This window comes from Pipra filicauda, unplaced genomic scaffold (assembly GCF_003945595.2).
Source record: "Pipra filicauda isolate LSUMZ 115617 unplaced genomic scaffold, ASM394559v2 scaffold55_size4083901_pilon, whole genome shotgun sequence".
NCBI classification, from domain to species: domain Eukaryota; kingdom Metazoa; phylum Chordata; class Aves; order Passeriformes; family Pipridae; genus Pipra; species Pipra filicauda.
In genome coordinates this window covers 1,958,101-1,980,550 of record NW_024104709.1, presented here as the reverse complement: position 1 = coordinate 1,980,550, position 22,450 = coordinate 1,958,101, and the positions used below count along the sequence as shown (strand labels likewise).

General features: G+C 43.0%; 1 protein-coding gene across 3 annotated transcripts in view; it reads left to right on the top strand.

The window, feature by feature from the left end:
* The first annotated feature begins 7,512 nt into the window (after nt 1–7,512).
* TMEM181 (transmembrane protein 181) overlaps nt 7,513–22,450 on the top strand; it is a 36,083-nt gene continuing 21,145 nt past the window's right edge. Inside the window, exons 1-2 of one of the 3 annotated variants that reach the window (XM_027751495.2) lie at nt 7,513–7,720; nt 21,649–21,752. In XM_027751495.2, coding sequence (XP_027607296.1) covers nt 7,590–7,720; nt 21,649–21,752 — 235 coding nt within the window. In that variant the 5' untranslated portion in view covers nt 7,513–7,589. Of the gene's footprint in view, nt 7,721–16,749; nt 16,839–17,632; nt 17,777–21,648; nt 21,753–22,450 lie in introns of those variants that run through there. The other 2 variants (XM_027751496.2, XM_039387418.1) reach the window with 2 other exon arrangements.

The window sequence follows — 22,450 nt, the reverse complement described above, 5'->3', positions numbered from 1 at the left end:
AGGGCATTTGATGAAATACTGCCTGAAGTTTAAATAAAGACATTAGCAACAGCTAGTGTGAGCAAGGTGGGCTTTAGATGGATTATGAACGTACAAAGAAATCTTACAAAGTAGCCTGTGATGTAGAATGTTTTGTTTCGTTTTGTTTTTTTTGTAGACAGGTACTAGATCTGACAGTAAACTGGACTCAAAAGCAAATAGAGGACTCTGATTGAATCTGGACATGGCATAAAACTGCCATGAAGGCAAATAGCACTATGGACAAGGCAGTGAAAGATTACAGACAAAATGCTTTTTTAATACAGCCAAATGCAAAGTTATACATTTAGGAACAAGGAATGTGGACTTATCTTCACAATCAGTAATTTATCTCTAAAAGCTGCAGGATTAATTTGGAGGCACAGGTTAAAGCAGGTAGGCATCTCGGTGGAGTACGTTAGCAATCCTGAGATTTTCCTCCAAAAAGAGCTAGTACAACCATTAAATTGGTAAGTAGGGCAGTGGGAGGAGGGAATTGATTTCACATGATAAAATACTGGGTCTGCTTTTGCTGGCCAGGCTTTTAAGCTGTCTTGGAAGAAGGGAGAGTGTTGAAAAACGATGAAGTTCAAAAACTGAAGAAAACACCTCACAGCAAGAGATTTGTCTGCTTAACTTATTTCAGAGAAAAGCATAATTAAATAATTTTCACTGTCTTGAAAAACTTAATTAAAATACTGGTATCAAAAGGCACTTAAATTTAGCAGGAAAAGGCACAACAAGCAGTAATGACTGGGGACTGAAGCGAAGTACAAAAGGAAGCAAGACACACTTAATGATGAAAATTATTAACACTGGAACAAGCTCAAAGAAGATGTGGATTCTCCATCCTGTGAAGTGTTCCAAACAAGACCGCTTCAGTTAAATGCACTTGATTAGATGTAGAGGTAAATGTGTGAAACATGAAATGACCAAAGGTGAATTGTGTCCAGAGGCATAGGCAAGGTCTGGCTGGGGGACGTTCCTGGTCCTTCACAACCTGCATGCCCAGGTTTCTTTCATATAAGAGGAGGAAAAGCGAGGGCCTGAGGATGAGCAGTCTCTGTCTTTTGTGGGCCCACGATTTAGCCACACGTGTGCCCAGGCCCAGGAGCTTAGAAATATGCCCAAGTCTTGCAAATTAGCTGTAGTCCTAAAAGGCTGACCGAGACACATTTGGCACTTTGCACAAGAAAAAGCTAAGACATTCTAGGGGCCTGCAAACACATGCTGCAAACCCTGTATTTTTTATGGGTTTTTTTCTATTACTTTGTAAAAATGTCGTGTGCTATTTATAACTAGGTATTCATCTTTGTGGTTCATACCAGAACTGACTGACCGGAGAAAAGAGATTCCCAAGCACAAAATAAGACTCTCCTCTGATGATACTGCACATTTCTAGTTAGATCTAGCAGTACCTAGAGGGTCTTATTAATATGTGACAGTGTGTGCAGACAATAAGCTGCTTCTAAAACGAGAGAAGTTTTCTGGACTGTCACTTTTCACTATTTCCAAGTTTGTTTTAATTGCTTCCCTGGAGATGTACAGACAACAGTTCAGAAACGGAAATATTATAAATAATGGAAAAGTATTATGTAGTCTTCTATCTGAATAATTACACACTGTATGTGGTGTATGTGCTGGCAAGGGGGAGCTGCAGAGGTGGTTTCTGTGGGAAGAGGCCAGGGCTGCCCTGCATTGGACACAAGATGGTTTCAGACAGCTCCAAAAGGGAAGAGCATGGGACACCCAGCTGAGCCCATGAGCAAAGCTGGTGGTGCCTCTGTGGAAACATATTTAAGAAAGGGCAGAGGGAGGAGGAAGGAACAAAAAGAGAGAAACAACAGGGGAACACCAAGGTCAGAGGAGGAGGTGCTCCATGGTGGGGCAGGCACCCCACCACCATCAAAGTCTGTTTGTTGTTATCCAAATCAGTACCCAAATATTTACCTCAATTTACAATAAATTAAGTTAATTTCCCTGAGTAAAGTCAGTTTTCCCCCAACAGGAATTGGATCTCCCTGTCTTTATCTCCACTCATGAGCTTTTTTACTCCTTTTTATTTTCTCCTCTATCCAGCTGGTTGCAGGGCAGGGAGTGGGAGTGAGCAAGTAATTGGGTGGGAGTTTGGCTGCCCACCCAGGGTCAACCCACCACACATTTTCAGCCTGAGGTGGTATAATTTGCATGATTATTAGTCAATTAATCCTAAATATTCTTGAGAAATAAAGCTTTGTCTCACAAGAGACATGAATTTCAAAGGAAGAGTAATAACCATCTCAAAATCAAAAAGAAGATGTTTTGTTTAAAATAGGCACAGTAAAACTGGCAGGATATGTCATTACATGTATATTCTCAAACATAACAAAACTTTTTAGAAAAATACATCCTGTGTGGTTTGAACATAGTGTTTAAAATTTTCTCTGAAGTACACTTGCAACAATATGCAAGTTGTGTGAGAACTGAAAAGTAAAGATTGTGATCTATTTAATTGACTAAGGTAACCAAAATACAAGAAATAAGCAGCAGTTAAAAATATTCAGTAAGTGTAAAGTCTTCACTAGTTTTTACCTAAATACCACTAGTTGCTGAGTTTTTATTTTCCTTACAAGTATTCCTTTTAATACCAGTGGGATATTTAAGTTAATATATGCCACTGGTAATTATTATTCCAAGTGTAGCTGACATTTGAAAGCCAGTAATCACAGTGAAACACCATATAAAATGTTAATTTATATATAGGACAGGCAACCTAGTCATCCTCCCAATTATACCATTTCAATCTTCCTATTGCTTTCAACATGACAGTTGAGAGAAGAGCAACACAGCCATACTGAGAGTACACAGAGCATGAATCAGGTGTGATTAGCGCTTCCTCTTTGTCATCCTTGAAATCACCTCACAAGAGATTCTTCTTAAATTTTGTTCAAAAGATATTTTTAATCTTATTTTATCTTCTTGTCCTCACATCTCTTCAAAGCAGGATAGACTCAGGGAAGATTCATCTCCAAAGACACAGAGAGAGTGATGAGTCTTTCTTGCTACTGCTGTGAGGGTCGGGACTGCCAGCTGCAGCCAACTGTGTAGAGCTTTATTCCTCCCAGTGATGACAAGAGCAGCTGTGACTCCAAAGCCCCTGTCAGCTCAGAGATGATTTGTTATGGATGATCTGTCAGGGGTTGTCCCAGCTGATGTCTCCATGTCACCTCTTCAAATAAATGAGAAGTTTTGCTTCGTGGTGAGCACTGTGCTCCTACCGAGCACACTCACCTTTCTGTCCCCAGCATGCTGCTGTGATCCTCTACATGCACAGCAAGGGCTGCATGGCAACATTTGTTGTCACACCACTGTGACAAAGAGTTTTCTGACAGGAGGAGGCAGTCAAACCATGATGGCTTGGGGCAAGGCAAGAGTTATTTTCTTCCAGATTTAAGGCAGCACTGAAGATCAGGGCAGGTGGACCAAAGTCACGAGGTTTATGTGGGGCTCAGCACAGTTTCTACTCATGCAGTTTGGGAATACTCAGTGGCAATTCCTGTATGTGGTGAGACTCAGGAGCATATATACAGCTGTGTAACAGCAGCACAGGCTCTTATCTTGGGAGAGTCAGTATGGACATGTGCTTGTTTCTGTGTCATCTGGCATGCCAGTCCTTAATTCCACTAGGAAGGAAAAAGACAGTTGCTCTTTTCAGCCAGCAGCTGCCACTGCTGCCTTTCTCTATCTCAAAACAGTTTGGAAGGAGAAAGGGTTTACTAAGCAGCTGGACTTCTGCTTGTTTGTGGGATTTGTTCTTTTGCTGAAAAAATAAAGGGGGGTACTTGTGTTGGCAGCATTTACTCCCTTAACTTCTCAGCACCAGCTGCCATTGCTTCTGAAAGAGCCCAGAGTAATAATCCTGGTGATTTTACAGGGATTGCTAAGCTTTGTGTTTAGCTATTACCACAATTTAGTACACGTGGCCGATGCTGCAAAAGTCTAGCTATACACAGGGGGAGAACCAGGAAGAAAAATGATGGTAGGGACTTCTGTTAAGCTCCACTCTCAAAATAAACTCTGTCCATGTTACGTGATATGATGCAGTGCGTTCATCAGATGTTGAGTTTGATCACATTTTAGTCTTAGATTCTTGGGGCTTTTCTTTCCCTCATGCAGCCCAGAAGCACTCGAGAGACTAATTGAGTTCCAGATGCTTAAATTCTAAATGAGATTTGTAGGACTCTCAGTACTAATTAGATTGGTTTGTTCTTAGATGTGGTATGATGCTGCCTCTCTTTTAATATGTGCTGTGAAAATCAGCAAAACCAGTCTGGCATAGAAGGTGCTGTGTTTGGATAAATGAGTTAGGGTGCCCAGAAATGAACCGGGCAAGCCATACCCCAGTGCAGGTAATTTGTTAGTTACTTCGCAAAGCTGTCTATGAAACCTTGGTCTCCTTTTACTTAAGTCGTGCCTCTTGCAGAACCAAATGCTTTTCTGTGCCAGCCCAATCTGTGCTGTGACTGCACTGGACAGGAAAGACAGACAACCAATAAAGGTAGAAGCATGATCTGTTTGTGTCTGCAGGGCTAGGGGTGAGCAAATGGCTAGTTGAATATTCCATTCATAAGGTTTTGACAAAAGAAAATAGACAGACAGTTTTATTAGTTTTATTCTGCCTGTTTAGAATAAAATGTATGTTTTAATACTTTGCTTATTTACTAAAAAAAGGAAACCTGATATTTTTATGAAGAAAACATTTGCATGGAAGCAAATGTTTTAGGAATTGCTACTGTATAGCAAGGAATTGCTACTGAAGGAAAGAACTTTTAATAAAAGCAGCAGGCTGGGCTTTTAATAGACTATCATTTTCTCGAAGTCACTTTCTGGTGTCTGTACTTCACAGACCACCAGCATCCTGAGCCCATTTCTTGGCTGCCAAAGGTGTGGGCAGTGCAGCTCTGTATGCTCTGGGTGCCTGGTCATTTCCCATGTAGAGAAGGCCACACATTGAAAACATCTGATTTATACACTGGTACGTGCATGCAACCCCATGTATTGCTTGTTTTATCAATGTATTGAAGTGTTTTGGAGACTCAAAATGAATTCTTGACCTTCTTAGAATCCTTGAGCATTTAATATGGACCACAATGGGAATATGCAGTTAGCTTGTGTCTTCACACAAGCTTCACTATTTACAAGTCTAGTAATTTTAATCCTGTAATGTCTGGAAATTGTTAGTTGAAACACTGTCTGTTTTTTTTGATATCAGAGGTTGGTGGGTTAATATGTGGTCATGCTAAAACCTTCTCTGGGAGTAACCTGCAGGCCTGACTGACAGCCTTCCACAGCAGGTGTGGGACCGTCCCATGGCATTCAAGGTGTAGGGAGAGAGACACAATTGGAAGCCAGCCTGGATAATCATAGAATCATAGAATCAGCCAGGTTGGAAGGGCTGAGATCATCAAGTCCAATCCTTGATCCACTACTGCTGTGGTTACTAGACCATGGCGCTAAGTGCCACATCCAGTCTCATCTTAAAAACCTCCAGGGACTGAGAATCCACCACTTCCCTGGGCAGCCCATTCCAATGCCTGATTACCCTCTCTGTAAAGAATTTCTTCCTAATATCTAACCTAAACCTCCCCTGGCAGATCTTAAGACCATGCCCTCTTGTCTTACTGATAGCTGCCTATGTTCAGCACTACAAGGAGGAAACTAGATTGCACCTGTGAAATGGTGCTGCTCTGGGCCCTCAAAAAAAAACCCCAAAACCAACCAAACAAAAAAGCCCCCAGAACTGGTTTTTTGTTTTGATTTTGGGTTGGGGGGGGGGTTGTTGGTTTTTGGTTGGGGGGTTGGAGGGTTTGTTTGTTTGTTTGTTTGTTTGTTTGTTTGTGTTGTTGTTCGGGTTTTTTTGATAAATAAATGCAATAGAGGTCACTTAGCTCTAAATAATTAAATGGTAATTAGTTTTTAGTCTTCAAGCCTATTTTTTATTACTTTGCCATGCTGACTGCATATTTCCCAGCAGTGAACACATTTTTACTCAGCTGAAGCCCTAAATGTTTTATTTTTTCCTTTTGGTAAATATTTAAAGATCCCATTGATAATGCCTATGTCTGAGCATGAGAGCTGGAAGCAGCACATTCATCACACATAACAAAGAATTTTAATTCTTTTAGGGAATTTTTTAGTGCTTTGAGGGAAAACATGGCTAAATCTTGATCCCAAATGAAACATGGCCTCTGAAATAAACAGTTCAAGGAAAATCTAAGTGCCCACATCAGCCACATGTACTATAACGAGCATTGAGCTGGCAAATTGTAACATAGTCACAGAAGTGCAAGGGACCTGCTGAGCCTGTCCCAGGGTTTCATAGCAGTGTTCAGAAGCTGGTCAGTCTCTACCCTTGAGCTCTTGGCTCCTCTTTGGTGACTGCTCCAGAGCAACAGTCCTGAAGTTGTAAGGAACCTTCTAGTCTCCAGCCTAAATGTGCACGTGGCTTTTATCCTGCTGCTGTGTGTTCTCAGGCTTAGAAATATTCATAAGTAGGAAACAGATATTCTCAGTCAGAGGTGAACCTTCCTCTCTCTCTCACCTGCTGGCGAAGACATATTGTCCCTCCCCCACTGCACCACCAGGAATAACCTCTTGTCATCACATATTGGTGAAAGATCGATTTAAGTAAAAATGCATATTTCAGTCTTAGTATGTAATACAGACTAGGGGCAAGGCTGGGAAATAACCCAGCCCCCATTCCTGAATGTCAACGGGGAAGATATTTACATGGGAGGAGCAGTACAGCAGACTCCTATCTTTATATCCTCTAGAAACAATTATTGCATATCATAGTAGAGGAGATTTTGTCTTTAATATAGATACCATCATTGTCATTATTTAATGGAAATTAAGGCTTCAATTGATAGAATAATTTAAAAGAGTTTAAATGTGAATAGGTTTATGAAGAAAAGTTTGATGTGAATGAAGCTAACATGGCGCTCTGCAAACTGACTAGAGCTCACTTCAGATTTTCTAGATTTAGACAATGTAAACAGCGTCATTAGTTTTGGAGTATTTACAGCGTCATGACCATGAAAAGTGGATTTAGCGTAGAATTTCTTTTACGTATCTCCTAGGTTGGGGAAGAGAAACCATAAAAATCAGGACATTTATTTTACATGGAGCTGGCATGCTTTTAAGAACAAAACAGTTTTATTAAAAAAAAAAAAGAGAGAGCGATGTTTTCAGCAGAGGTAATGGGAGCTCTCTGCTCACTTCCCGTCACCGGCCGCCCCTCTCCGTGGTGCTGAAGCGGCTCCCACCGCCCCCGCGGGCGCGGGCCGTGAGCTGAGGGCCCGGCCCGCATCCGCCGCCCTCGCTGCCGCCGCCCCTGCATCCCCCCCCGCCCCCCCGTATCCCCCGCCCCTATATCCCCCGTTCCTGCATCTCCCGTCCCTGCATCTCCCGCCCCCTCATCCGCCCCGGCCGCTGCCGCTGCGGCTCCTGCGCTGCCCCCGCCCCGCGGCCGCGCAGCGCCGGGCGGGCTCCGGCGGGGCTCCATGGCGGAGCGCGGGCCCTGAGGCGGCGGCATGGAGGCGGATTTCGCCGCCTTCGGGAGCCCGCTGTGCGGCGAGGTTAAGCGCTTCTGCAGGCGGGTGCGGGAGACCTACCGGGAGATCCAGGAGGACCTCACCCCCTACAAGGATGACCGATACTACCGGTACTACCGGGCGCGGCTCCGGCCGGGACTCCGGAGGGGAGCAGGGGCCGTCTCGGGAGGCGGGCGGGGTTTGGGTGCCGGGCATCACGCGAGGAGCCCCCGGCTGAGCGCCCGGGAGCGGCCGCCCGGTCCCGGGGCTGCTTCAGGCCTGCTCTGCCCGGGGGATGTGGTCTGGCAGTGCCTCCCTGGCAGAAAGCCCGACGCCTCTCTTCCTACCCTCACCTTACACAGGCAATTTCCATCTGCATTCCTCTATGCTACGCCTTTACCACTATCGTAGCAAACGAGGGGGATTTGTTCTACAGGGGAATGTGATTCTGCTCTGTTGAGCAGCCGTGAAACAATACTGGAATAGGATAGGAATAGGTTAGGAAATCAGACTAGTTGGCAAAGGTTGAGATTAGAAGGAACAGATGTACTGCATGGGCTACACCCACGTTTTTCTGTGCCTTGCCCTCTCTGCTGTTTCCATGACTGACCAGTGATGGCTGGAGAATATCGATGGTTTGAGATTACAAAAGAATAGGAAGGACTCCAAAGGTGTTGGAGGCCTGGGTTATAAATGAAAAGAATTTTTGAATTGGTGAAAGGTTCTGAAAAAGTACAATGAAATTCAGGAGAAACAGATGCCAGGAACTACGCAGAGAATGAATGCTCTTCAGCCACAAAAATACAGGTTGGGGAATGAACAGTTATATAACACTTTTGTAAAAAAAAAGTATGGAAATTATAATATTTTATAAAATAAACTCTTTCAACAATGACATTATCTTATACATGTGAAAAAGGTAATAATTTGGGGTGTACAGCAGAAGCACAGTTCATAAGATGTGAGAATTAAACCATCTACTTTAGTCACCATTCCAGACATTAGTTGGAGCTATATCCAGTTCTAGGCATCACACTTCAAGGGTCTGCCAGTGGAAGAGAGGATAAGGACAGAGAAATGGATAATCAAAAGCGTAGAAAACATAGCTGTGAGGAAAATTTGGGGTTAGTCCCCCAAAAGCACAAACACTGAAGTTGGAGGAAGAGGAATTTCTGTAAAGAGAAACTTCATTTCACCTTGGACAAAACATTACAGAGTAATATTAATTGAAGAAATAAAAGTTCATATTAGATATTAAGAAAAAATTTCTGAAAGGGAAGGATGGTAAAAGACTATAGAAAGGGTTATCCAGGGAGACTGTAGCATCTCCATCACTGAGACCTTTTAAAACTTTTGAAAAATGCATGCCAAGAAAGTCTTACATCTGGCAGATGCTCTCCCGAGGCAAAAGGAAAGATGAGGTTCCTTGTGAGGTCTCTTCCAGCTCTATTTTTCTATGCATCTGGGCAGTCTGTTCGTGCACAGTGCCCTAGCTGTTCTGTTTAAATCATTTTACTTCAGTATGCTGTGTCTGTTTTTCCCAGTGAAGTGGTAGGTGGTCCATTAGATTGAATTTGTCTCATTGTTCACAACAGCAAAGACCACAGAGAGTCATAGACTTTGGAAACACCGCCTGACAGCTTGGCAGAGTTTAACAAAACCATGGTCCTTCCTGGCAAAACAGCAGCTTCTTGTACCTGAGTATGGTGTAAGAAGCCATGGGAGCTGATAAGGAGTGATGGAAATGTACCTGTGTGCATCTGGCAGCGCAATAGTGAATACTGGCACTAGAATGAAGAAAGAAGACATAAGCCTGTTGAATTAACAACTAAAAGGTCCCGAGAGAGGCATCTGGTTCAGCTTTATTTCCAGACAAAACTTAAGCTCTCCAACATTTTGTTCTTGAAACATTTTTATGACTTTAGGGTGTATAGAGGGACTTTCTGTATTGAAAAGATGTTACCTCACCAAATCAAATGAGCTTGTACAGTTAGTGCTAGATTGCCATTTCTCCAGGGACAATATCCTCAAGAGGTATCAGCTGCAGGTCACCTAGAGTGAAATGGACTCTTTGCAAGGAAACATTTCCTGACTTAAAAGTCATGCTAGTATTTCTTTGCATTCTCAAGATCTTAACCTAAGTGACTGGCATAAAATAAGTTTCTGTTACTGCCACTGCATACCTCCTGTTCTGTTGAGTGTCTCCCTTCAGTATTATGAATGGATGTAACCACAGCACCTGCTTTTCAGATTCCTGGCAAGGAGGAAGGTTTCTTGATGCAACCATGCATTCTTCTTACAGCCAACTCTCACTTATAGGAAGGAGAATTAGATACTTGATCCTCTTCTCCCTCTTTATTTTACTCAGTATGTTTGATCAGGTTATAAATGAGTACTGAGATGTAATGTGGAGACTTACTGCTCTGACAGCAGAGGGAATTTTGGAAATTTGACCAAGGAAATTCTGTGTGGCTTTTCTTTACTTCAAGCCAAGGAAGTTCTCTAAAATAATCAGGTTACTAAAAGAAAATAATACCTTAAACCAGAGCAATAAAATGAAAAGATGGTAAAACTATATAAAAGCATGTGATTTTTCCCTTTCACGCACAGTATTTACAGATGTCAGCCTCTCAACCACTGTCTCCTTAACTCTTCTCTCTGGCTGGTGGAACAAAGCTATTGAGCTATCAATTAGTGGTTTCCACTGCCTCTTCAGAAATGGAGCGATCTACTCTGTTAAGCTGTAGGGAAAGGGGTTGGGGGCCATGAGGTACTTGTAATCAGTATTTCCTAGAAAAAAAAAATTGGCTGCTGCAATCTTATTCTTGATTTCTATGAGGACAGCCTTCTCTGAATGCCAACTGGAAAACTCAAACTGGAAAGCTTTGGAGCAGAACTGATACAGAAATGGAAAAGCACCAAGCAGTCAGTCCCCTTTGTGACTCTTGACTCAGGAGTGCTTGTTGTATGCTGTGCTGTTCACGCTCATTCTCAGTGACAGGGGACTCAGTACAAGGGGATGATCTAGCTCAGAAACAGCTGATGAAGCTCTTATCCCAAGTAACTGTCCTCTTGCTGCATGGATGGCTGAGTCATTTCTGATTCAGCTCTGAGGCTGTCCCAGTTTAGTGACATCTTTTGGTGATGTTTTCCTTTAGAGCACAGTGTTCTTGAACATGTGGCTCAGCAGCTGTCTGTGAGCAGCCTGTTCATTGGGCACAGGGGAAAGCGAAGTTTGGCAGAGTCCTCAGCCATCCCAAGCTACATCAACCTCACTCAGCAGAGCCCCAGGAGTCTTATTCATACTATAGAGAGGAAAGGTTGTCTATGTCAGTGAGTTTGTTCTTCCCAACAGCCCAAAATATTCTTTACCTTGTGCCTCCTGGTGTATTTCCCCACGAGCAAGTGCTAGTTTACTCAGTCATCTGGGAGAGATGGAGAAAGCAGGGCTAGCCATGGCTCAGCACACTGATGAATGCCATCTGTCTAGGTTAATAGTTCCCTTCAGCAGACATGGTACTGCATGTTGTGCTTGTCAAAGAGACTGTATACTTACAGACTAATGGGTGTGATATTAAATAACCTCATTGGTAACGCAAATACAGGGTTGGTCTGGACTCAAGTGCACTGAAGACTAGCCTGTATTACACCATGGGATGTAGATAAACTCCAAGAAGGCAGAAGTGTTACACTCTTCTGTCAGTCATGGGGACTGCCATAAAGCACATCAGATTTATTGCAGCAACTTCAGGGTTTTTCTAATTTACGCCACTGAGAAACTGCTCCAAACAAGCCACTGGAATGAACAGTTTGTTCATTTGTCTGGTGTCTCTCCCTCCCACTCCAACATATTTCTTCCTCCCTTAGCATGCCTCCTGGCTGAGATGGCAGGGCAGGGAGAGCTGACGGAGGGCTGGCAGATGACAGCTCCCCCACTGCAGTAGACTGTTTTAAGTAGAGTATTGGTAAGAAAAGAGCTTAGTACCAATGTTACCAAAACACATTTTTATCTGTTTGACATGTTAGCAGTGAGATACCAAAGCTTACCAGAAGACACCAGGCCAATCAGCTGGCAGTTATTTTTCAATGGGAATTTCATAATTCTATCTGCTATCTATTGTCAAAGAGTTCAACTTGCTGGAACCATTTTGATAGGAAGGGAAGCAATTGAAGTGCCTACCTGATAGAGAGGAGAGAGCAGGAGGGTGGCCAAATTGTGGTCTGACATCAGAGTTGCATAACTACAAATAATGACATGGTATTCCTGAAAAATCAATTTCTAGGTTAATGAACATGTCCCCCTGGCCAATCAGCTTACACAGGGAAGCATAGTGTTGATTCTGAATTTAGTAATAACACTCAGTGTTTGAGATAAAGACCTACCATCTGCCCTGCTTTAAATAAGGGATACATTTTAAATTCCTATCACGCAATAATATGGCATTTTGTACATCAAAAAGAAAAGACTATATATAGGACATCATGAAACATATTATTTGACTTGCAGCTTTAAGTAATTATTGATGTTGCTATACAGGTAACAGAAGAGGAAATTATAGATGATACTGATACTCTTAATTCCTCAGCATCTCCTATTAGTGTTTCCAGTTCATTAAAACATAGACAATCTTCAAAATATGTGGGAAAATTTCATTCTCTGTGGTTCTGCTCCTTTGGCAAAAAGACCAGAGAACAGTCCATTTGGCTCGGCAATGAAGAGAAACCATTAATTTTTCCCTAGAGAAACCAGTACCTGTGTGCTTCAGAGAAGAAACTTGAAGTTGCCAGAGAGGGCTGTTGTGATAAGTATACACTTCTTCCCACATTCTTAATTTCTTTCCCAAGTGCTCAAAGTGCAAGTCTGTGAGAAGCCATGGGGTCAACAAGACCTTGCTGGAGAACTGTAGTCAAATTCCAGCCTAGACCCAGGCATGATCTTCAGTGGCTGCTTCGAACCATAGCTAGTACCCCTCTCTTGTTCTTCCAAGGCTCCCTGCTGGGTCCTGGCAACTGGGGGAAGAACCTGAATGACCCTCATGTGAACTACAGAGCTGTGGCCAGAAGGCTTGAAAGAGAAGGAGGAAACTAACACTGTAGCTTCATGATTGCTTTAAGATCCCACAAACTGGCTCTGTGGCTGGAAGAAGCCATCCTAGCTCTCATTTCCCTGGTCACACATTTCTGCTCTCTTCCTCATCTGCCCACAATTAGTCCTGTATTTGCACAGTGACTGAGCAACTGATTCCTGAGTGACTTTGAGCTCAGATAATTTCCATTATTTGATTCACCACTCTACTGCACTAACATTTGTGCTGGCAAAAATCAAAGAGCTCCAGCTCCAGCGAAGCTGGATTTCACCTTTTGTCACCTGGAGCTGTACATGTGAGTCATGAAAGCATAAACTGGTCAAGAAAGTATAGCGTTAGTGTTAAGGTGGTTAAGTGTAAGCAGCATCCCTGCTGAGCTAGCACTGAGCCTGCTTATTCATAGATCAGCCAACCTCCTCTTGCTAGCCTCATTCATCATACACTGCCCAGTTCCTACAACAGATGAGGCAGACAGTAGCTTCTTGCACTATTTCATTCCAGAGCAGGTCAGACAAGGCACTGAGTGGCACCTTCTTGCAAGAAACAAAGTAGAGTGAGACTCTGACTGCTTCTGTGGGGAGAGAGTGTTTTGCCGTGCCTTCCTTTCAAGTGTATAGATTGTAAACTCAGTGATACAATTTTCACCAAAAAAATAGTGTGCAACGTACATGTTTACAGTGTATTCACAAGCCTTTGAAAGCTAGTAGATGGCAAAGAGAAATGTGGTTCCGTGGCTAATTGAAGTGAACTGGATGACAAGCTATGCCACTCACACTGTTCTCCAAGTGACTTTTGGCAAGGCTCAGTCTCTCTGTGCTTCAAGTTTTCTGCCAGTTCAACAAGAAGAATGTATTTTTGTATTGAGGAGAATAAATTCACATCTGTGAAGACACCTGAGTGCCAGAGGGTTTGGAGCAGTCATCCAAACAGCTCAGTTGTGTGCACGTAAATGGCAGCGTAACTTCAGAGAGTCATAACTCTGCAACTGCGCTTCCCAGAACACTGGAAATGGTCACAGACGCTGTAGGAACCATTCCATCATTTTCTGGCCGGGGAGAACTTGTTGGAGAAGCCCGAAGTGTGCTGAAAGCTACACGGTGCATGTCATAGTCCCCTGTGACCTAATGACTTCAAAGTGTGGCGTAGCAGTGCTAACTGGTTCTGAGTATATACTGCTTGTTAAGTTGTCCTGATTACCTGAAGCTTTATTTTCTTCCCTACAGTTTCATGGCTAGGCTTCGCGAACGAAGATTTGGGAAGGCTCTATCCACATTTGTTACAGGCACGTTGGTGGCTTATGAGGCCAGTACATGACAGACATATCCGATTGCAAAAGGCACAGCAGAAAGACTCCTTAGATGGTGTATTCTGCAATATACAGTTCTTTCTGCGTTGCCTTTTTTCCTCAAGAGTGATCCTGCGAGTGTTCTCAAAGGAAGCAGCAGCATTATAGATGGTGTGTCTCCAGGCCTCCCGATTTGAGGCCAGAGCAGACCAGTTATGGTGATCAATATGGCCAAGGCTGAGATGTTGTTTCAGGGAGTCCTTGTATCTTTTCTTCGGGGCTCCTCTCTTGCGGCAGCCCCTACAAGAGACCCGGCAAGAGAGGTGCCCTACAGTTTAAATTCTTGTTGATTTAAAATGTATGAACACCTTTTCTTCATGAATTGGTATTATATATTTTCAAGACAGCCTTTTTATGAGATTACTAAATAATCATCAGTGCCATAAACCACAGATCTAAGTGATGGGATAAATCCAGTATCAACAACTGAATTAATTTCCAGCATGTTTCTTTTAGGTTCAGTGGTGTTACACAGCAGACATACTGGGTCCCACAGGTCATCAGTAATGGACATAATTGTCCATAAGGCAATGGAATGAAATTAATATTATTAAAGTTAAGTACTTTTGAAAAGTAAATGAAATAAAACCATCTTACCATCTATAATAATAGAGTATGGCCAGTCGTCGCGAACGAAAATTTGGGAAAGGTCTTTACCCTTCAAGCCTGCGCAATGGATTTTTTTTTTTTAGGTGAGACACAGTGTGCGCTGAACTGAGCCCACCCTTTAATCCTAAGGTTTGTTTTAGAGTGACCTTCTCTTAGATGGATGGCCTTACAGGGCTGACGAGCTCCATCTGCCTGAGGGAGTTTCCCTGACTGGGAATCGAACCCGGGCTGCAGTGGTGAGAGTGCTGCATCCTAACCACTAGACCACCAGGGGTCCCCCATCTTACCATCTAAGTAAGCTTTTAATAGAAGTATTTCATTGTTGAAGAGATAATTATAAAATTATATATTGACTGATCTATCTAAACATTTCTGGGGTCATCCTAAGGGGGCTCTCCCTTATGTACATGACAAACACCAAAGCCAGGCAGTTACTCTGAATTTAATTCTAGACTACACACCAGGTTTGCCCACATTTAAGTAACTGCAGTGCTGGCTTTCTATGAGCAAATATTAGAGCTATCAAAAATGAGTACAAAATATAGCTTGGTTAAATCCCTAAAACTGCCTACTCTTCTCCATTGCTACCCAGTGAATCAGTTGACAATCATTGTTGCCCAGTCTTAGAACATTTAACAGAATATCAGAACAAAAATCCGACTTTATCCTAGCATTTGTGCAGGAACAAAGTAGTTTGAGGTGTTGTGTAGAGATTTTTATTAAGCAGTGTGTTTAAAGCAGTCGCTTACTCCTAGGATTTAATTTCTGGTGCTTGCAGGCTGACCGAATTCTCTGCAAACATGATACATCAATCACATCCCTTGAATACAACAAAGCTACATGCAGGTGACTGCAGCAACAGCATTTTAATTCCACTGAAAGAGCTAGTAAACAAAATCATTTGCAAACCGGATGGCTGTCTCTAACAGGCACTAAACATGCATGTGTACAGCATGGATACATCACATTGATCTTTTCACCTAAAATGGATAGGTTAAAACTGGATTCAATTCAAGCTTGAAAAGGGCACTGGAAATGTGGAAAATATTACTGCTACCCTGCTGCAATGACACATTTGACCTCATAACCGATGGTATGAGGTTCAACAAGGCCAAGTGCCGGGTCCTGCACTTTGGCCACAACAACCCCATGCAGCGCTACAGGCTGGGGGCAGAGTGGTTGGAAAGTGGCCACGTGGAAAAGGATCTGGAGGTGGTGGTCGACAGCTGGCTGAACATGAGCCAGCACTGTGTGTATCCCAGGTGGCCAAGAAGGCCAATGGCATCCTGGCTTGTGTCAGAAATAGTGTGGCCCAGCAGGACCAGGGCAGTGATTGTCCCTCTGTACTTGGCACTGGTGATGCCACACCTCAAATCCTGTGTTCAGTTTTGGGCCTCTTACTTCAGGAAGGACATTGAGGTGCTGGAGTGTGTCCAGAGATGGACAACGGAGCTGGTGAAGGGAATGGAGCACAAGTCCTATATATATATATATACAGGTGTGAATAAGCAGCCTGGAGAAAAGGAGCTCACGGGAGACCTCCTGACTCTCTACAACTACCAGAAAGGAGGTTGTAGCCGGGGGGGGTCGGTCTCTTCGCGATAAGACCAGAGGATATAGTGACATAGTAGTAAGCTGTGCCAGGGAAGGTTTAGGTTGGATATTAGGAGGAATTTCTTCATAGAAAGGGTGATCATACATGGGAATGGACTGCCCAAGGAGGTGGTGGAGTCACCGTCCCTGGACGTGTTTAGCCGGACGTGGCACTAGTTGACACGGTGGTGTTGTGTCATAGGTTGGACTCGATGATCTCAGGTCTTTTCCAACCTAACTGATTCTGTGATACTGTGATTTTGAACCCGCTCGGCAGGGCAGGACCAGCCGCCTGACTGCGCTCCAGGACGGCTCACCAAAGCTAGCTCCTCTCCTCCTTCCTTCCTTCCTTCCCTCCCTCCCGCGGCCCCGGCAGGGCGCGGGCAGATGTCCCTTCGGGCTCGCCGTAGCGCCCCCCCCTTCCCCCACTGCCGGCGGCAGCACCGCCCTTGGGCCCCGGCCCGGGGCTTGGCGGGGCCGTGACGTGTCGAGGTCGCGGCGGGCGGGCAGTGACGCACGCGGAAGCGGGCGCGAGGCGCCGCCGGCGGTGGTGCCACGGCAGCGGCGGCGCCGGGAGGAGGTGCCGGCAGCGCGCGCGCGGGCCGGGATGGAGCCGTGAGTGGCGGGCGGGGAGGAGCAGCGCGCGCGGGATCGGGATGGGAGGGGGGCGGGGGGGCTCGAGCCTGAGGGGGCGCCCGGTTGTTTCGGTCCGGATCCGGATTCGGAATGGGGAGAAGAAAAGAAAATCCTTGCTCCGGCCAGGTGCGGTAGTTTAGGCTCTTCCCCCTGTAAAGACCGGAATGTTGTCATTCACAGAATCACAGAACGGGTCAGGTTGGAAGGGACCACACCTGGTCCAACCTCCCTGCTCAAGCAGGGTCATCCCACATGGCACAGGATTATGTCCAGGCGGTTCTTGAGTATCTCCAGTGAGGGAGACTCCACAACCTCTTTGGGCAATCTGAATCGAATTCAGGTTATACACGTTAACTCTCGTTAAGGAAATCAGCACGCCGAGGGTTAAATTTATGTTTCCGAGGCTGTGGTTCGCCACTCAGTGACTACCCACCTCTTTAGAAGAACGTTCTGATTTTTTCTTTTCTGTGGAGAACAACAACCCCCACCCCTGGTATCTCCACTCTCAGATTGTCTGTTAAAAGAAAAAGGAAAACTTGTTTTCCTGGATAACTCTTTGCACGAACAGAGCCATAGCCGTAACTAATTATTCAGACTTAAATGAATACAGCAAACAAGAACTAGAAAAAAAAAAAAACCAGCAAAAACCCCCCACACACCCAAACCCACCCAGTGCACAAATATTTTTAACATAGCCATGGTTAGCTGTGAGTTGTCATATAGCAGTTCTGTATAATACTGTTAATGTTAATTTTATGCCTCTTTTTATGTAGTCCTGTGCTGCCTCATTAGCTATTAAACGTTGTGGAATACATCTGCAAGAAGAAATTCAAGGTCTTCTGAGGGACACCGAAGCGAGCAATGTCTTTAAACCATGAGGAAGTGCAGGGTGTATGGATAGACCCAGTACTGTGAATGTAGGTAGCATATATAATCATTTAAATCAAAGTGGTTTTGATGGTTTTATTTGGAAGTAAGCCTAAAATAGAAAAGAGCAGTTGGAGGCAGAGATGTTGAGGCTAATATGTCAGAAAAACTGCTGTGCATAAAAGCAAGTTATTTCTGATTTTAATATCAACTCTGTACCTACGTACTGCTTAATCTCAGTTTTGCCACAGCCTTCCCTTCTGTAAAGTGAGAGTCTGAAGTGAAAACTATTGTATAACAGGCTCCGTTTTTCAAAATGGCCTTTACCAAAGACTTTTTTGTGCAGGCATGAGAGGTGAAGATGAGGAATAGCCTGAGAAACATTTTGCCAAAACTTTGAGCCAAAACTTTACTCAAAGAACAAGATTTAACCCACCTTTACATCTCACATATAAATGGGTACTGAAAGACTGCAGATGTTAGGAGTGTGTGTTTCCAAAGTTCACTCTTACCACGGATTGCATTAATGCAGTTTAGTTTTTTACTACTATTTGAGGTGTCTAAGTAATATTTCTCTGTTTGTATCTCAGTGCTTTCTGCTCCTTCGCAGTTAATTTCAGACATAATTTAATTATAAAGTACCCTTGAGTTAAGATAAAGCTCAATGTAGGCAGTAAAAGCTGCCTGAAAGATCTGCAGACACTTGGATGGCTAGTCCTGAGCTTTTGACTGCCATGGCTAGGGAGCATCTTCTGCTGGTAAAGCAAAGCACAGTTCTTTACTCATTTGAACAGATGCTTCCAGAGTAAGGAACCTTTTCTGATTTTCCCATGAGTGTGTTTCAAACATTGTATTCTTTATTGGGCCTATCAGATGTCAGAAAGAAGCTGTTGGTGGAGGATCATCAACTTGCACTTCTGTGTATTCAGAAACTTTATGTAATATCTTTCCAAAAGGCAGATGTTTAGCAATGAACATATGGGAAGACCGTTTAATCTGCTTTGTGTGTCAACTGGTGATAGGTGAAATGAGGCACTCAAAACCACACAAGGAAGTTCTGTTATTGCAGCGAGGGGCAGTGAAACATACATCACCTGATAGGAATGCTGTAAATTGTTGTTTGCACTCACGAGAAATGTAGTTAAGATTTGGCTGAGTTCTTACACTTCCTCTTAATAATAAGTATCCATGTTGCCTTATTGACCTGTAAAGCAGCACATTCAGTCAGTGGCTTAGATGAGACTTGAGGAGTACCAGTATGAAAGAAAGGAAAACACAAAGCATGTCCCTACTCTCCCTCGTCTCTGGTCTTTGTTAGGTACCGTCATCACTTAGGTAGGTGCACACCTTCCCATTTTGACTACTAGGTGTTGCACCAGCTGGAGAGGAGCTGGAATAAAGAATGCCTGGAACATGTTTCTTCAAAAGCTCGCGAGCCCATCTGTGCTCTGGTATATGAGCAAATGAGGGTGATAATTGCCAGTAGTTGTAATCCTGTGGCTGGCGGGGGGGGAACTCTGGTGACCTTCCTGGAGAGGGAGGACTATGGAAAGGGAGCTGCTTTTCATGTTCACGTTATGCATTTTGAAGTGTCTGCAAAAACTTGGAAATTAGGAAGCTTATGAAAAGAACTGAGAACACGTACAGCATGTCAGAAGTATCCTGCATCAAGCTGTAGCTGTTAAGTGGATGCCCAGATGTAAGCTGTTCAGAACTGCACAAGCATATGTTGAACTTCCCTGCAAACACACAATACTCATCCAGTTGTCAGCTATTCTCGATCCATGGACTTTCCCATCCAGACCCGATTTCTGTGTATTGAGACATCCTCACTATGTACTCTGCCATGAAATACTTGGTATCCAGATGAACCCTTATAGTTAATTTAGGCACATCAGCATTTTAGGCACAATTTTTATACATCAAGGATTTTCCTGTTAAGATTACTACTTTAGCATCTCAAGATAGTATCTCATACTTGATATACTTAGTTAGATAGGGAATACCAGGTCATTTGTGGAACTGAAGAAGCACGTGAAACTGGTAGAAAGATGCACCTTGGTTAGTTAGTTATTTAAGTACTAGTACAGATGTAATAGCTTTAACGTGGTTTAAGTACATAAAGGCTGAAGTTTTAAGAAACTGATTTAAGAAACATACTGTAGTTATATCCCTGCAAAAGTTGTGCAGACAAGTTCTGGTTTGAAATGCTCCTATTAATTGCTTCTATTAAATGTCAGCTTATAATCATATTCATGTGTGAGACTTCTGTGTGATGATCTCTGACAGAGATCTGATCTTATTTATGTCTGTGATAATTTCATGTACGATTTGCCTTTTTTGTCTGTACAATCAGCTATTCTGAATTCTAGACTAATGGAGAGTTTCTGCCGCGCATAAGGGCACGTGGCAAGGCAAGTTACTCTGTGTTTGCAGGTGCTGTGCCTGGAGTCCTGCACTGCCCGTTTGTGCAGGACTTGTAACATTTACAGTTACTTACTTGTAGTTCTCATTATTTCTGTAGGGTTTTCCTCCTTTCCTCACCTCCTTTGTGAGTTAAATTAAGGTTTGGATCTCTCAAACTTTACAAGAAAGGAATAATGTAATTTTTTTGTAGTGCTTTGTTTGGAGAGAATGATTTTTAAAGAAAATAGAGGTTGTTATTATTAGATCCTTGTATTGGTGATTTGTTTGCCTTGCTTATAAGGGCTGCTATGCATGCAGACACATGGTACCTGGTCTCAGAGTTCAGGTTGGGCTTGTGGAAGGGATTTCAGCTCCTTTTCTGCAATTCTTCATTAATGTGATGAACCAGTAAGAGCACTGTTCAGCTGGTGAAAAGAAGTTTTATTCCAAGCCAAAAGGGAGCACTACCATTAAAGTCTTATGGTTTCATTTCTTTCCAGGATGATGCTCATACAACTTTATTGAAAAACACCAGCACCATTCCATCACCCTCCCAGTCCTAGCAGCTTTTCCATATAAACTGTACAGCTTTCTGTGATCGAACCTTCTGGAACAACACTAGAAAATCAGTTTTGTGGTGGCTCAGTTCTGGCATAACTCGAAATGTTGGCTTTATTTTGGAAAATGCTGGATTTGTGTTTTTTAGAAATTACGCATTTAACAGAAAGGAAGATGTGTTATGTAGGATTAATTATTTGATCTTATTTCCCTGCCAACAGAACTAGAAGTTACTCGTTTCTGAGAGAATGCAATTGGTCTTTTCAGTACTTTTCCCCTCTCTGTTTTGTCTTTAACCTAATGATAAGCACCAAATAGTTGTGGAAGAGATGTCATTGCTTGTATGTGTATTTGTATTTAAGTGTCTAATAATAAACTTAAGTTCAGTTTTCTGTTTCCCAAGCTTTGGTGGAGTTCAGATGAGAATTCAAAGCCTGAGCATGCACATCTAGCAGATCTGGAGTTCTGCATTACTCCTTGTTGGAGATGATCCTGAAGGGATGATGTATATATGTAGAGTGCATAAAACTCATCAAGATCCCGTGCAGATAACTGAGTTGTTAGTGATGTCAGTCCCTTTAGATTAAGCTGTCATTACAGGAGACATGGTGTCTGGGATGTTTAAATTATTAACGTATGAACTAAAATGCAACTTTTTATCCCTCTAAGAAATGCTTTCTCTTGCTGAAGTCTTAGGACAATAGAAAGCCCTAGCATAAGAAGAATCTGCAAAATTTTTACGTTTTGGAGCACGGATACGTGTGCACGTACATATGTCTAATAATGCCTTGTAGTTATCCTTGCTCTATGAAGCAGCGTTAATATTTTTTTCTTAGTGTTACATGTTATCTCAGAATTCGGTTTCATTTTCTTTGTGGAAAAATGAATAGGGTCTGTTTTCTGCCCCTTTAGAAATGTGACTGACAACTAATTCTATGCTTTCTTTTGCTTCCTGTAGGCTGGCACCGATGCGATTATATACACTGTCCAAAAGGCATTTTGTTCTGGTCTTTGTAGTATTCTTTGTTTGTTTTGGTCTGACAGTCTTCATAGGAATAGCAGGTAAGGACGTTGTCTTTTTAGAAGATTACAGTTCTTGTATGCTTTGTCTAAACCTGGTGGTATTTACACATGTATTTAAATGCTAATGAGCTTAGTGCCCCTGGGATGTCTGAGGAAGCATTACTCCTGACAGGGAGGGGGAAGTGTTTCTTCCGTTTCATTTTTTCATAGGAGTACTACCTACAACGACTTGGTATTTAAAAGTGCTTTGCAGGGAGGAGTCAGTAAAATAAAACAAAATCAGTTTCATAATTTTCAAAACCAGTAACATAATTTTTCAGCAGACTGCTACATTAATTGTTTTTCTTTGTATTTCTGTCTGTAAAATGGTGGTGCTAATACTTGATTTCCTGTGAGGAAACTGCTAACTGTTTGTAAAGTCTTCTAAATGTGTGGGTAATAAATGCCACAGAAATAATAAATATTTTAGTAGTATAAAAATATGAACTTCAGTTGTCAAACATATACGAGCTTTGGTCTCTGGTTTCAAAGACCTTTGTTTGAGTCCTGATGTGATCTGAGAGGCTAAGCACTTAGCGTCTGAGTACTTATCCTGGAGATCAGAGATTTGATCCACAAAGATGCAGTGTCACTAGGGAGTTGAAAAGCATGGGAGCCCTCTTTATTTTATGCCAGAGAGCTTTTCCAGGTATAAAACATACTTGAAAAATAAGTCAGTGTGCTGTCACAGCAGTGTT